The sequence below is a fragment of the Mugil cephalus genome, chromosome 7 (assembly GCF_022458985.1).
Source record: "Mugil cephalus isolate CIBA_MC_2020 chromosome 7, CIBA_Mcephalus_1.1, whole genome shotgun sequence".
Lineage (NCBI taxonomy): Eukaryota > Metazoa > Chordata > Actinopteri > Mugiliformes > Mugilidae > Mugil > Mugil cephalus.
In genome coordinates, this window is record NC_061776.1 from 15,497,132 (window position 1) to 15,512,984 (window position 15,853).

The 15,853-nt window shown below is 41.3% G+C and overlaps 2 protein-coding genes across 4 annotated transcripts in view; one reads left to right on the forward strand and one right to left on the reverse strand.

Moving 5' to 3' along the window:
- LOC125010405 (laminin subunit alpha-3-like) overlaps nt 1–6,364 on the reverse strand; it is a 49,720-nt gene extending 43,356 nt beyond the window's left edge. The window contains exons 1-2 of one of the 2 annotated variants that reach the window (XM_047588997.1): nt 5,742–6,364; nt 4,993–5,145 (exon numbers count right to left, since the gene is read on the reverse strand). In XM_047588997.1, the coding sequence (XP_047444953.1) occupies nt 4,993–5,145; nt 5,742–6,014 (426 nt within the window). In that variant the 5' untranslated portion in view covers nt 6,015–6,364. The remainder of the gene's footprint in view (nt 1–4,992; nt 5,146–5,741) is intronic. The other variant, XM_047588998.1, reaches the window with a different exon arrangement.
- Nucleotides 6,365–6,879: 515 nt separating this feature from the next.
- Nucleotides 6,880–15,349, forward strand: vps4b (vacuolar protein sorting 4 homolog B). 2 transcript variants are annotated; one of them, XM_047588999.1, is made up of 13 exons: nt 6,880–7,200; nt 8,886–8,997; nt 9,441–9,541; nt 11,133–11,244; nt 11,548–11,698; nt 11,857–11,915; nt 12,045–12,164; nt 12,305–12,461; nt 12,575–12,723; nt 13,171–13,252; nt 13,333–13,552; nt 13,642–13,782; nt 13,873–15,349. In XM_047588999.1, exons 1-13 carry the CDS (start codon nt 7,180–7,182, stop codon nt 13,972–13,974), a joined length of 1,527 nt encoding a protein of 508 aa, XP_047444955.1. In that variant the 5' UTR covers nt 6,880–7,179; the 3' UTR covers nt 13,975–15,349. The 2 variants fall into 2 exon arrangements, with proteins under 2 accessions (XP_047444955.1, XP_047444956.1); XM_047589000.1 differs by lacking the exons at nt 6,880–7,200; nt 8,886–8,997; nt 9,441–9,541 and adding an exon at nt 10,028–10,276.
- The last annotated feature ends 504 nt before the right edge of the window (nt 15,350–15,853 follow it).

The window sequence follows — 15,853 nt, forward strand, 5'->3', positions numbered from 1 at the left end:
CAAATTCCAACCAAAGGGCACTGTAGGACCAAGAGGAGTAAATCCACTGAGATCAGAGCCCTGACAGCTAAAAGCCATCTGAGCAAGGTCCTGAGAGTCTGATGTGAGATCAGAAGAATGCAATTCAAAGGAGAAGAGGCATCACCTTCTGTTGGAGTGGATCACCCATGGCCAGAGACGACACACTGCAGCCCAGTGGAGTGGAGCAGTTGCCCCCAGTCTGTAACAATGCAATGTACAACTGTTTGCCTGTGTGCAACAGGTGGGCGGTGGAAAGGGGAAGGGGGTAGTCTGGTGTATTTTTCTCTGTCTCCACGACAGAATTAGTTATACAGGAACAAAAAAACAGTTGGCGAAAAGTTATTAGAGAACTGAAGGTGTAAAAGACAACACTGAGCACGTGCAAGTTTGTACTTGTTGATGGTCTTCTCTATGTAAAAGCCTGAAGTGCTGCTGCTAAAGAATTTGCACTTATCTCTGGTTTTCTGCACTGAGCACTACACGGTGTGTTTTCCTATACATTCAGTGTTAATGTTAAACCAGACTGCAAAAGTGCCATGCAGAATTCAAAATGGTTTCTAACATACATTGTATGAATACAAATGATTATCTAAACCAAAACCACTAAAAACATTTAGATTTATACACATAATGTTGATTCTAGACTGTAGTATATCAGTAACAACGCGTGGAATACAATACTGCTGCATTGCAGTGTCATTTCAATGCAGTAGGTCCTTCCACCTCTATCAATGACCTCACTTGAAAGCATTAATGGGTGTTCTATTCGTGAAACAGCCCATGCCAAATGGGTCTAGGAAAACTATGGCTCTCTTAACACTTCCCATTGCATCAATGCCTGCGTCAGGAAACCTGTGACCAATGATTAGCATTACCGTATCCGAAATGATGGCAAAGGCCTTGAAAAGGTGAACAGATCCCACTTTAAACCCCACAAGCTTTCCACGTCGGAGCTCCAGATTTAGGAGGAGCTGCAGTCCAACAGTCACCCGTGATGCACGCTTCAAGCCAGGCAGCTAGTGCTAACTAGCATAAGGTGGCTGTTAGCGGAGTAGTAAATATTTGTTGGGTTGGCCTGGCGCCTCGGGCAGCCTGGCTAAAGACAGGCACTTACATCACCTCCATCGTCAGCGCAGCAATAGGGACATGTCTAACAACCGATATTGTCTCTGGGGTTAGACTGGGCCTGTTACACTGTATGAACTAATCTTCATGGCAAGCACATGTTTGCAGAAGGAAAGACAACAGCTCCAACAGGGGTTTACAGGCCATGCTTTGTTTTGCAAATCGCAAGACTTTTCAATTGGGATTACCGACTATATATATTTGAAAACCACCTGTTGCATGACTCTGGGCGCACAAGATCAATTGAGAATCCAAGCATGGTATCTTGAATAACATCTGTTCAGCGAGAGGCCTCAACAAGTGGGAAAATGAGCTGTTTTCAGCCAAGACTTGTGTGTTTGTGTGTGTTTTCTGTTTAAGAACTTTCTCACCACCAATTTACACCACCTCTCTATTTCCATCCATTTATCCAGTGAAAAGAGAAGGCTAGGTCACTTTCAACAAGGCTTAGAAAGAACCAAACCTTTGTGAGAGTCTAAGAGCACAGAAAGGATGTCACACAATACCGTCTGGAAGGATTCTAACACAAAAGGGGGCGACGGCTGCAAATAAAACATTCAAACCAATTTCGTGGGGAGGTGGACCCCTGAGAGAGAGGATAAGCTTCCGAGGGAATGTCTCTCAAATTTAGTTCTTGGAAGCTTCGGCTGCAAAACTGCGAGCAGAGCTAGAGCCATAACACTAACCTGAACCAGATCAGTCTCTTCACACTTCTTTACAAAGCAAAGCCATGGATCTATTCTATGCACCTATTCACATCCTCTACAAAGTGAAAGTCATGCATACCCATCATCACAGCCTGCTGAGTACACAGCCTATAAATCACAGACAAACAACAAGATGTTCTGCAATCAGAGCCACACACAGCTCCATCACCAACACTATTCACCACTGACACCCACGGAAATAACCCACAGCCTCAACCTTCACCTGAAAACACAAGTACAACCCCTTGAACTTCAGTCAGCAACTAATCAGAACCTAATTCAATCCAGTATTAATTCCAGCCATCGCCTACCAATGAGATTCAGTTCAGTCTCATCAAACAGGACACAGACAGCAGTAAGCCCTGGTATGTTTGCCTCACATGGTCTACTCTGGGCTCACTCAAGCAGATAAGTACATGTGGTCAGGGCTCCTAAAATACATTCCCCAGAAAAAAGGAGTGACTGGCAGTCTGATACATGTTGTAAATGTTTAGCAGAACAATGGCTTACCTACCTGTAAATAGCTTAACAAGGGTAAAAGTTCCAGGAAAAATAACTGTTTGAATGGTGATAGATGTAGCACAAATTTATAAGTGTAATGTTTTACTGGCTCTTGATTGATTTCTGTGTTTGGATAAACAGATCTGTATCAGTGAAAAACAATTAAGATTTGTTCTGGGATCTCACACACCTCTTCTCACAGACATATTCAATCACTGAAGACATAAACAAACACTATCTTTAACTGTCAAACAGGAGCCGATTGAAGATCACTGAGGTCATTTCCCGATTAAAGGTGGGATTTGTCATGGGTGGCGGGTCAAAAGTCAAGAAGTGACAAAACAAGGAGCAGTTCGCCTGCTTGCATCGGCCTGTCTGAGACACAGGGTTTATCCTGAAATGAGATGACACTGAGCTGGAGGCAATTTGGAAAGTGTTGTCACAAGAAGCGCTTAGGGTCCGTGCTAGTTAATGAAAGCGGTGAAAAGCTTTGAGGATATTTTGCCCGAAAGACAAACAAAGCTACAAGACAAGGCATCTAAATTTAAAACATGCCAACCATATGGGTGTTTCAAGGACGAACCATACATGTCTGCAGAAAACTTTCTATTGGTCTACAAAGGAGACACTGACATACTTTACAAGCTACGAGAATATTTTAACAGGCAGAACAAGAAAAGAAATGAGAATTCACTCTTAAGGAAACAACTGTCATCTATGCACAATTTCATCCCAGTCCTTCAAATAGCTGCAAAGACACTTAACTCTAAACCAAAGTCGTCAACCTACTGGTGGTAATAGATAAAAGTGAAAAGATCATAAGATTAAGTATGGTTTTATCCTCTGGGGGGAAGTTTCATAGAAATCCATCCAAATGTGGTTTGTCTGCCCGACTACTGGGTTCACTTTAGATCAGATTAGTCTGCCTTTAAACTTGGCAGACGTTTCTTCAAACCACCGTCTTTGAAACATAAAAACCGGAAACAGCTCAGTCAAAAAAAGAAAGGCCCCCCTCTTTGAACCTGTTCATTTTAACATAAACACCAACGGTGCCATTATCTAACATATCTACTTGGAGCTGTGCAGACAACAGTCGAACAGCCACCTGCGTCAGTCATGAAAGAAACCACAGCGCCCATTCAGCTCGGCCTAGCCCACATATTTCATTGAACAGATCATTTATCCTGCACATTTCAAAGGGGTCTACAAAGCTATCCAAGTTTCACATGGAACAGTCAATCATATACGAGGTACATGGTGAGGGAGAGCAATTTAAATTTCAAAAACGAACCACATAAATTGTGTGTGTGTATATATACATAAACACATATATCATAAAAATGTTTATACTTAAAATTCATGTTCTGTCAGGCTTTACTGTAATATACATTTCTGGAAAAGTGCCTCTAGAACCTATATGATAAGCTTATCATTCTTACATCTTGATATATCAGATATGAGGAAACTTCCGACTAACGGCTCTTTATTAAGTCACGAATGCCTCTGATAATTCAATTCTCATTATTCAGTTTTCCGCTCCGAATTTTTCTTCGCATAATATTTTGAACGCTAAAACAAACAGCTTAATCTATGGTGGCAGGTGAGTCTTATTTACAGTGCTGGTGGTTGCAACAGATGCCATCGGAAGAAAAATGTGTGTGACAGGTGCGTGCTGCGTGCATGTGGGTGAGGTGGTTGTCGCATTGAGAGAGGACAGGGTGTGTGTTTGTGTGCGGTTGGTAGTCACAGAGATCTGGCCGCACTCTTTTTTAGCACACTATAATGTTATAATGCTGCTTTCCCGGCTCCCAAATAAACTTGGCATTACCGCGTATTAGAGGCATGTGTCCATCCTCCTGTAAGCGTGGACTATATTTAGCCATGCAGGATCTTTGCTCAGCTAAGTCTTTCTAAAAACAGGGGTAGAAAAGCCCACACCCATTGTCTCACACAGTGCCCACTGGGAGCCAAAGATGCAACACGTGCAAAATAGAGAGGTTTTTTTTTTGCAATATTCCATTTGAAATCTTCTCCAAAACTAGTCAAAACCCTTCAGGGTCCCAAGCCTCCACCTGCACTTCTTGAATCTTATTTTACATCCTTCTGATCCCTAATCCAGACACAGCATTCCTCTCTTTCCTCACGGCGGATAATTGAGCGTGAGGTGCAGTTTTATGGGCCGTTGGCCAGACTCTTGTCAGGGACATGGGTCATAATAGAAGCATATTCGCCAGTCTAGGGGGGCGTGAATCTGGCTCCTGGCAACAATCCAGCAGCAGCACATTATTCACATGATTGCTGCTAGCTGAAGTGATGAAGCTCAAAATGAAAACATTATCACGAAACACTGTGTCAAACAACTACCAGCGTTTGTAAAAACAAAGAAAAGCGGAGCGATGGCAAAAAGAAGCGGCAAAAGCTGGGAATCTCCAGTTTCACAGCAGTGAAGGTGCTTGGCTACATTACACAAGTAGTCTCATTCTGCAGCAGCAGGAATAGCCAAGAAAGACATAAACTTTCCTCCTCTTGCCCACATTTAACATTCAGGTGCAGTATTTTCCTGTCACCACACAGCTATCATTATTCACAGAGCAGGGAACAGCTGTTCATGCAGGTGTGAAAGGTGTGATGATCTCACCTGCCCCAGGTCCAGGGTAACGTTCACCTCATTGTAGCCTATTCCCTTGGACAGAGGAGGACTCTGCCACCACCGCTCTGTCCCATCGATGGCGTTGGTCACCGGGTGGGCTTTGTTTGGGTCGTTGGAGTTGCAGAAGTCACAAAACTGACCCTAGAATGGCATCATATATTTGGATTTTTAAAACCACACACACATGTTAAGGGCTGCAGCAAACCGCAGGCACGATTTATTGTGGAGTCGATGAAGGCAAATTACTCATGTGCTGCAAGAATGAAAAACAGTGCAACAATAATGTAGATCAAAAAGCCTCGACTGTGCGATGGCATATTTTCATCAAGCTGTGCTTTTTACTGTTGTGCGGTGCCCTTCAGGAAAGAAAATCCTGAGGGGATAAGACCACTGTTGAAAGGGTATTTCCTTTAGAAAACGCGGGACTCTACTACAATGGTGTAAAATTGTTTCTGGCAGCTGTACAAGCTGCTCAGGGCGGGCAGAACTTTCAGGGTCCCCGGCGGGGGGGGGGGGGGGGGGGGGGGGCAAGGGGCTCTGAACGCTCCTGAAAGTAGAATATTTACAAATGCAGTCTTGGTCAAAAATAACGCATTTGTGTCGACTTTCTGGCAGTAATTCAATTTCAAACATATCTTCATGTTCACTACATGTAACTCGTTATAAAAAACATTACATTGCAGCGCTGCTGTGGTGCTGCTATGGCTTTTTACGCACTGGTCGTTTTGTTTTCTTACCTGTATGTTTTGAGGAGGAAGTTCGGTATTTGGTCCTCCGACAAGATTGCAATATAAATCATATCTCGGTGCGCCAGTCCCATCCTGTCCGCAGGTTGCTGTGGCAGAAATACTAGATCCCTCAGCGAGGTTGAAGTACGGTGGATTCAGACTGAAACCTGTTACATCATTAAAAGTTTCTTGTCCATCTGCGTCCCTGAAAAGTGTTATCCAAAAGGTAAATAATACGGCGGGGAGATGAGCTCCTCTCATCCCTCTCGCCATGTTCCACATCAGAGATCCTCGTAGATGGTGTGAGCAACCCGCAGCGTGCAGGTCTTGTCATCTGTGGATCCCCATGAAATGCGCTAATGGGCTGCGAGTTACGCGCGAAGCTCCTCCAGTAGGACTACGCGTCCACTAATGTCAGAGTCAAAGTTAAGTGCTGCAACTGCTAATCCGCTGGTGAAGGTGTGCTCTCCCTGCGCAGCATGTCCCCACACTGAACGCGGGCAGCTTTCCGTGTTCCCAATCAATCTGTGCGCCACACTGAAGATATCAGGTGTCAGGCTGTCGACGGTCTGCTCGACGTTAATCTCGTGAGTGAGGCCAAAGGTCTGCCATCACAGTGTTCACAGAAGCTCGTCTCTCTTTTCTTCTTCTTTTTTTTTTGGGGGGGGGGGGGATCTGTGTGTGTGTGTGTGTTTGTATGGGTGGGTGGAGTTAAAATCCAAAACATGTGCGAGTATAAACTGAAACGATTAAATTATTTATTAAATTAAAGATGTGACAACTGGCAAAGAAGCACTTTTGCATATTCTATAATGACTTTTGTACTAATGCGTGGACTGTTCTTAATATGACGTTGATATACGATATATATAATATGATTTTTTAATGTATTTTATAGGTTAGAAATGAAAGCGGATTGAGCCTCAAACTTGTGTAGTGAGTCCACAATTTACTGATCCCTTTACGGTAATCTTGGCGCGCCCTCTAGTGGTGCGCACTGTCATCACACGTGAGTCATAGAGGGGATTTTTTTGTGTGTCGCGCAGTCGCACAGGTTTGTCTATCACTGACATAAGAAAGTCCCATACTGAGTGAATAACAACCGAAAGCCTTCCTGTCCCAGTTTTTACGCCCTTTGTTTTGGGGGGCCTAGTCTAGTGAAAGCGAATATGAAAAAACAGCTCTTTTTTTATTCGGGGGTTTAAATCAGTCATTTAGCAACGTGTGTTGTGTGTACAACTTGCACGACAACAATTGAGCACCGTGACTCACTGACAGGAGAGTCCAAGTCAGCATCGCTACCATTCCTTTAACTGGGCAGACCGCTTTCTTGTGTCACTGCCTAGTGAGTGAAAAGTAAACAGGAACTCGCTGCTGGGTAAACGAAACAAGACCGACTGGGATCAGTGGTTGAATCTGTCGCGTTTAAAACCAAGCAGGACGCCGCATGGATCCCACCAATCTACAGGTAGGATGAGTAGAAACTTTGCTCAAGACCGGAGTCTATCCGTTTGATTAGGAAGTGGGGCGTCAAGTCTCTTTGCTGTTGGCAGTCCGACCGGTTCCTTTTTGACACATAGTCTACATGCTGAGGAAAAAATATTTCTGCGCTTAATTAATCTTCGTTTCCGTGTTTTGTCTGTAGCAAATAAGCAGTTATTAACCATGTGCGCATACGTTGTGAGTGTGCGCTATAGCTACAGCTGTCTGTAATCCATCGCCGACTAAAAATAGTGAATCACATCAACTGCACAGATTCAAAGGCAATCTGCGAAATGATTCATTCACAGCTATATTAAGTGGGGGATGTGGCAAATCATAATTTCTAACAGGAATTTCCGTGATTATGGAAATGTTTCTCTATCGTAATGTGCTAGAGTGGTTACCTCTGTTGGGTCTGGGCTGTTGGAGAGTGTGGAGCTTCTAGATCAGGTGGATAGTATATGTATCTGATATTAATAAAAATATCTAATATTAGTAACTACTTGTCCACTAGTTTCACACAGTTAAGAGATTCCGTCTGCTTAGGCAGATATTACACAGCACACTTGTGCTAATGGCAAGAAACGTTTTGAACTGAGGACACGATTTCTTCCCCTCAACTAACAAATACAAACAGCTTCAAAACTAAACAAAATGTCAGTACAATTAAAGAAAAGTGTTGGGAGAATAACAGTTTTGGCAGAATATTAAGAGTTACCATTTCATTAGGTAAAATTGTAAAATAATGCATTCTAACATAACAGTCCCCCTTTATGACTATTACAATGTTCTGTTCTCACTGAAACCTTGTTAAAAAGTGGGAGGATGCGGTCCTGTTGAGTTAAGCACTAATGTGTTTCTGTGTTTCCCAGTGAAAACGGGTGGTCAAAATAATAGTGTTGTAGATACATGCTTTATGTATTACCTATTAACCTCTCAACTGATCAAATGATAGCTCTTTTTTTTTACAGTGTACGGTGTACTTATAGCTACACATCTGTAGCTAAGATTGTAAAGCAACAACAATGTTTAAGTTTAGTGTAAGTTCAATTCATTCATATAGCACCTTAAGAAGCAAAGAGCATTTGCACCAAAGTGCTTCACATTCAACATGTCATATCAACATGCAAATTTCAGATTAACATCACTGTCTCAACAAATGAAAAACTATTAACACCCAAGGTGACCAGATGAGGAAATAAAACAAATCAAATGCCAGTGAAACGTGGCACAGCCAACATACCACGGTCTGAGGATCTGAGGGTTCTGGTGGCGGTGTAAAGGGTGAGAAGCTCAGAGACATATGAAGGGGCGAGACCATGGAGGGATTTATAAATAAGCGGAAGAATTTTGAAGTGTATCCTAAGATTGCATCCAGTGTAATGATGCAAGAATTGGAGTGATGTGGTCTCGCTTCTTTGACCCTGTTAATAACTGGGCGGCGGCGTTTTGAACCAGCTGGAGACGGGAGATGCAGTGCTGGGTTATTACCCTGAGTAGAGAGAGTTGCAGTACCCAGTGTACAATGTACTTCTTTTCTGGCTGAAGCCGACTGCACTTAGATGATATGAACTGAGTTAAAGGCTCATACACAAATTGTCAAGGTCAGTTCTGTAGAAATACAAGGTGTGATAGTATCTGTCCTACTAACTATTTTCCTTCCCATGTCAGAAAGCTATTGCTGTAGCACAGAAGGCCTCGCAGCAAGACCAGGACGGAAACTATGAGGAGGCCATCCTGTCCTACCAACATGCTGTCAAGTACTTTCTGCACATTTTGAAACGTGCGTAACTATGGTTGGAAACATCAGGCAACTGATGTCATGCTGGCATTAACTGAGATATTAGACCCTTTATAGTCGATTCATGGTTTTCTTTTTCTACCAATTGCTGATGAGCCTATTTTTTCTACAAAGTAAAACGTTAATGGACGTAGTCTGGGTGTGTATGTGGAAATTTCCACTTGTATGGATTAAGTTACAAGGCTTATTAAATATCTGTCTCAAGAGTAGGAAAAGCACAAATGTCAACGTTAATGATGTCCCTTCTCTATCTTAAATGTCAGTGTAGCGAGCGTGCTAGGCTGCTGTGACCCAGAGCTAAAACAGAAGCAGTTTTAACAATATTAATGTTTACTATTTACACTTATTTCCAAAGATGGCATGTGATGACAAAAAGCTATGTTGTCTATACTATTTTGCTAAATAATCACTTTGTTTTCCATTAGGTGAACCCCAGGGAAAAGATGGTAACCAGAAGATCAGAGATAAATGCAAACAGTACCTGGACAGAGTGGAAGAACTACAGCAGTATCTAGAGAATAAGGAGGTTCTTACAGAAATTACATACATAATATTTGTTTTACAGATGCTAACATACTGTGTCTCTAAAAATAATAATGATATCGGTGAGCTTTAGCAGAAGCGTTACTCGGTCAAATGATTTAAACTCAATTCAAAACTTTATTGAAGGTTGTGGCGAATGGCCGCTAATTTGTGTTAGAATATGTTAATAGTTCATTCATTCATAGTTCATTCATTGACTGTATTTGTAGAGGTGTGTGGTAGGGAGAACCCACAAACCACAAATACCACATAACAAATTATAGCTGTAAAGGAATTTGAAAAATAAATAAGAAATAAGTAATAAGTAATGGTACAATAACAAAATAGACACACCCTGGTGGTGGAAAATGTAGGCCTAACTAATACTGCTTTACTTGCTGTAAAATGCACTTTAATCAGTTTATAGTAATAAACGCAGTGCTGTTGGTTATTTCCGGACACCATCGACTCTACCGACGCTACGTCTTGACGTCATCACATTCCGTGCACGCGAATATCGACTCTTCAATGCGGAAGTTCCCTCCTCGATCAGACTCGGGAGCGATCTAAGAAACGAAAACAAGTCCAACAAAATCCTCAATTTTCGCGCTAACAGTCCACGAAAACGGACGAATTCTCAAGCAGAGTGTTTAAAAGTTGTTTGCGCACGGCGGTGTTACATCCGTTTTGATTACCGGACAAGCTACGAGCCCCTATGGCTGCCAACAATAATTTACAGGTAAGTTGAGGACCAACCCAAGAGCTGGCTAAAACGGTCAAATTGTCTAAAAAGTTATTTCCGCGTTGAATTAAAGCGATTAAAGTGTCCCAGATGTTGAAAACCAAAATATCCGGCCTAGTTCTTAGTGGCTACACGGAGTATAAATGCGTCCAACTGTCAAAACACCGTAACTTTAACGTTAGCCGCTAACTAGCATAATTAGCTTTGGTAGCTACCAGACAGCGAAGTCGTAAACAATATAAAACCCACAAAAAAGAGACATCATGGCCTAAAGCATTATTACGTTTAAACTTACAGTTTTCCTGTGCGGTTGTAAGAGTAGAGGTCTAACATTAGCTTGAGCTTCCACTGACCAATAGCATGATTACGTTAACGCTGCTAGCTAGTTAGTTTTATTTGGCCTCTAAACGATGCACACTTAAAATAGAAAAAATAAGTTACATTATTGAATTTGCATCAAAGATTTTTTTAAAAAAGCATGTTGTACTTACTCGTTATATTTACTGTAATAAAGGGGAAGTGAAAGACTGACTTTCTAAGCTAGTTTTTTTCTAAGCCTCCCATGTTGTGGTGTAACAACACGGGGCAGGTGTTACATTTTGTAGACCATGCTAAGTGTGTATATAAAGGTAGCTTTGCTGGGACTTATATACTAACTTAAGTGTTTTTTTAACTTGTACTCATAACTGAATTCATAGCTTTCTGTACGTATGTAATTTCAGAACATCTTTACCTTGAGGCTTGTTTTGTGTTGTTGGTCTTGTTTTGACACACATAATGCAGAGACCCTGTCATTGTAAGGCCCTGCAAGTGTCAGTTCAGCTAATGTTGTCCTTTGTCTTTGTCATTTTAGAAAGCCATCGATCTTGCCAGCAAGGCGGCTCAGGAGGATAAAGCTCAGAACTATGAGGAGGCTCTGCGCTTGTACCAAGCTGCCGTTCAGTACTTCCTTCACGTGGTAAAATGTAAGGCATAAGAAAGCACATCGGTTTTTACACATATTTAAGTCTTATCATCACTACCCACAGCCACATCAGGAAAGACGGTTTGATATTAATCTTTCTTGATGGCTGTGGATTGTATTATATTGTATTAGGAGGGACTTGCAAATAAAATGAAGGCCCTTTTGTACACTATCAACACATTGTAGTAAGAATACTTAAACACTAGACCACATAGTAGAGATCAAAGTTCCCAACAGTGGAACCAGTGTTTAAGACTGAAATCGTTTTCGCTTATTTTATTTTTTTTGTACTGATTCCCAACAGATGAAGCCCAGGGTGACAAAGCAAAACAGAGCATCCGCGCAAAATGTGCGGAATACTTGGACAGAGCTGAGAAGTTGAAAGAGTATCTGAAGAAGAAAGAGAAAGCTCCTCCTGCTAAGCCTGTGAAAGAGTCACAATCTGATGACAAAGGGTGTGTAAATGGGTGGGGCAGTATACCTCATGTGATGCCATTCAGATATGATTGGAAAAGCAGTTTCCTCTTATTAAATCGATCAATCTAAACAAAATCTTTTTTACCCCACATTTTTATTTTTTTTTACTATTGTTTATATATTTGTTTGTGTCAAGGAATGAAAGCGATGAGGGGGATGATCCAGAGAAAAAGAAGTTCCAAAACCAACTCTCAGGTTTGTAATCCTTGCTTAATGATTCCTTCTACGGGCTTTGTTGTTCTTTTCGTTTAAATTAAGTTGCATTATACTTTATTGATTATTGTATTGTGAAGTGTCATTAATGTGCTGTGTAATTGTTTCCAGGTGCAATTGTTATGGAGAAACCAAATATCAAATGGAATGATGTTGCTGGTTTAGAGGGAGCAAAGGAGGCACTCAAAGAAGCTGTTATTCTTCCTATCAAATTTCCCCACCTTTTCACAGGTATGAAATCTTGGATAGAACCTATTCCCCTTCATTCCTTTTTCATTCAACGATTGATACACACTGTTCTGCCTCGGTGCAGTTGATGGTGTTTTGGAGACAGCAATATAGACTTATTTATATCTTTACTCGTCTGACAGGGAAGAGAACTCCATGGAGGGGAATCTTGCTCTTTGGGCCTCCAGGTACAGGAAAGTCCTACTTGGCCAAAGCTGTTGCAACAGAGGCAAACAACTCAGTCTTCTTCTCAATATCCTCATCTGACCTCGTCTCCAAGTGGTTGGGGGAGAGTGAAAAGTGAGTCTTATTAGCAGCAATTCACAGAAACGCGTGTGTGTGTGTGTAGGATACAGAAGCGAGCTGCTCAAGTTGCTGTTTCGTTTTCTAAAATCTTCCCTTTCGTTTCCCAGATTGGTGAAGAATCTTTTCAGCCTTGCAAGGGAGAATAAGCCATCTATCATTTTCATTGATGAGATCGACTCCCTTTGTGGCTCAAGAAGCGAGAATGAGAGCGAAGCGGCTCGACGTATTAAGACAGAGTTCCTGGTTCAGATGCAGGGTAAGTCTCATGAGCTCCAGCAATTATTTTGGACTACTAAACATTGTGAGAGGTGAAGAGAAATGTATTTGCATCTTCACTCTTGGTGTCAAGTCAATTTCAAAATATAGATTTATTTAAGTATCACTTGAGATAACAGCCTATGAAATTTAAGCAATCACTCAAGCGGAAAGTAAAAGTTTATGTAGTAGGTGAAGCACCGTTTTGATTTCAGTCATTTTCTACAACTCAAGTTTTACTGAAATCATTCTACTTACATAGATATGTTTATCACAATACAAAGTTGTTAGGGGAACTGTGCACAAGGGAAACGTGTTGCTATGGTGGGTGGGTGGATGGTTTTAAGATCATTTTAGAAAATAATAGAAATCTTACATGGTTGCAGATTTGTATCAAATCAAATGGAAGACATTTCAATGTTTTCCCCCCTTTGATTTTGTTTTACAGGTGTGGGGAATGACAATGAGGGAGTGCTGGTCCTTGGGGCAACAAACATACCATGGACTCTGGACTCTGCCATCAGAAGAAGGTAATTGTCATTAGTAATAAAAGGTTGTCTTTCTAATGTCTTTTACCTTTGCTCACTGTGGTCGATTGATCTCACCTCAGATTTGAGAAGAGGATCTACATCCCGCTGCCCGAAGAGCACGCCCGCTCTTTCATGTTCAAACTCAACCTGGGAGCCACTCCGAACAGTCTCACCGAGTCTGACTTTGTCGCTCTGGGCAAGAAGACAGATGGATACTCGGGAGCAGATGTCAGCATCATTGTCAGAGACGCTCTAATGCAGCCTGTTCGAAAGGTCCAGTCAGCAACCCACTTCAAACGGGTAAGCCTTTGAAAATATATCTGTCTGTGTTTAACTCTTTGTTGTAAATGACTTACTGACACTTTTGGTCTCACCTCTTTTTAAATAAGGTACGAGGTCCATCAAGAAACGACCCCAACGTAATTGTAGATGACCTCTTGACTCCTTGCTCACCTGGGGATCCCAGCGCCATTGAAATGACATGGATGGAGGTTCCTGGGGAGAAGCTTCTGGAGCCTGTAGTGTGCATGGTAAGTGTACAGAAACACTAGATTTTTTCTTTTTGTCACACATTTTATATCAGTATAAGAATATTATATTTATTTGTCCTGTCTTTTCAGGCTGACATGCTGAGGTCTCTGTCCAGCACAAAGCCAACAGTGAACGAGCAAGATCTTGAGAAACTGAAAAAATTCACAGAAGACTTTGGACAGGAAGGCTAGAGTGGATAGTTGATCCAGGCCAAACCAAAGCAAAGGAATTGTGATTGTGTGTCTTTACTGTCCTTGTCCCTTTTGTTCTCTGTCTCATCCTAACCATTCACTAGACTTTGTGGATTATCTAAGTGGGCGAGATTACTGCTCTGGTTTCCCAATCTGATAACCACACAAAGGGTGGAAGACCTGGTTTTATTTGATATTCACTTTTGTCCAAAGAAGATTGAAGACATCCCACGTTTATTAAAGAATCAACGGAATATAGGCAAAAACAGTTGTTTGACTCATGCGCTAAAGTTACTGAGCAGAATCAAGCAAGATTAGAGAAACTAATGGCAGACATCTAAAATAATTATTGCAAGTAAGACAGAAATAATTTATTTTAAGGAAGGACCTGCTCTTGTGTTGTAATAGTACACCTCACTCTATTTTTATCATAAAAAAACAAGCATTTTATAGCGTACTATAAAGAATGTATTAATCCTGTGCAGGGCGAAGCAGAGCATGCGTTCACAGAATTGATTTTGATGAAACATGTCATTATCTCCAGGTGGTGGACATTGTAGAGTTATGAGATGGAGATTGTCTGGACGAGAGCTCCATTCTGCCCGGTGGCAACTTTGGATTGTTTATCCAGTTTCCAAACAAATGACAACTGAAATATGTTTACACATTTGTCATTTGAGTGAAAAACAGTCGTCAGGGCAGATAACCCATGGTGCCGGACCAGCATTGTGTTAACGTTTCTACAGTAGCTTTGTCACTCCTTGTTTTTTCACATCTTAGTGTACATAGTTTCCATCACTATCATCAGACTTTATTGATTATGCTAAATACATACTGCAAAAAAAACAAAACTAAATAAAAAGACTAAGCCTTATATGAAAAAGCCACATTGCAAATTTTGACAGGACTGAGGTGTTGAAGCTGGACACTGATGGCTCAGGTGTAGACATGGTCATCATGTATATTCTACAACTTAGGAATGCATCTCCAACCGTCAAGTGGCAGTGTGCAACATGTGCCTTCTAGAAAAGCTGCAAGATTTGTTTTTTTTGTTTTTGTTTTTGTTTTTTTAATTGGATTGTTTCTAAAATGAGTTTCACTCGTATTATATCGTGCATTGTCACTACAACTGAGAAATGTATAGCACTTGTACATTTCGTGTATGCTCCTTTAGAGAGTGTGTACAACTTTACTCTGTGCAAGCTGTCTCTTGTGAGTTTCCGATGGGGATCATCTGTCTTTATACTGTAAATGTCTATACATACATATATAAAGGCCTTTTTTTGTGAGGAGGTAAATCATGCATAAAATGTTCTCTTTTTTTTTTCCATTTCCACAGTGTAAATAAAAGTTAAAGCTGCATTAAGAAAACCAATGAACGGCATGTTATCGACCTCAATTTAAACAGCTAGTCCTTGTTGTTTGTCTGTTAATACCCCATGGCCTATCGCAGGTGTCAGACATATGGCCCGCGGGGCCAGAAGCAGCCTATCAGAGGGTCAAATTTGACCTGCAGCATGAATTGTGAGTGTGAATGTGAACGAAGTGTGAAAATTACAGTGCAATTTTTCAATGAAAATAACTATTATCTTTCATTTTTCCACTGCTTTAGTAAGAGAAGGCCCAGGACTAAACAATAGACAGCAATGAGTCTAAATTGCTCTTATTTTTCTTTACTTATTTTTGAAGTGTAGTTTATTAAATGTAAACATTCTCCTACTTTACTCGTTCTTCTTTGTACTAAAATAAATGAAAAAAAAAATCGACTTACTTATGGGTCACTATGCTGTTATCTCACTGGTCTGCCCCCCTTGACGTCAAATTGGGCTGTATGTGGCCCCCCGAACTAAAAGGAGTTTGACTCCACTGGCCTATGTAG

Coding starts and splice junctions, on each gene's coding strand:
- vps4b (XM_047588999.1), top strand. CDS start 7,180: ATGGATCCCACCAATCTACAG. Junction 11,245..11,547: donor CTTCCTTCACGTGGTAAAAT/GTAAGGCATAAG, acceptor GATTCCCAACAG/ATGAAGCCCAGGGTGACAAA. Junction 13,783..13,872: donor TGGAGCCTGTAGTGTGCATG/GTAAGTGTACAG, acceptor CTGTCTTTTCAG/GCTGACATGCTGAGGTCTCT.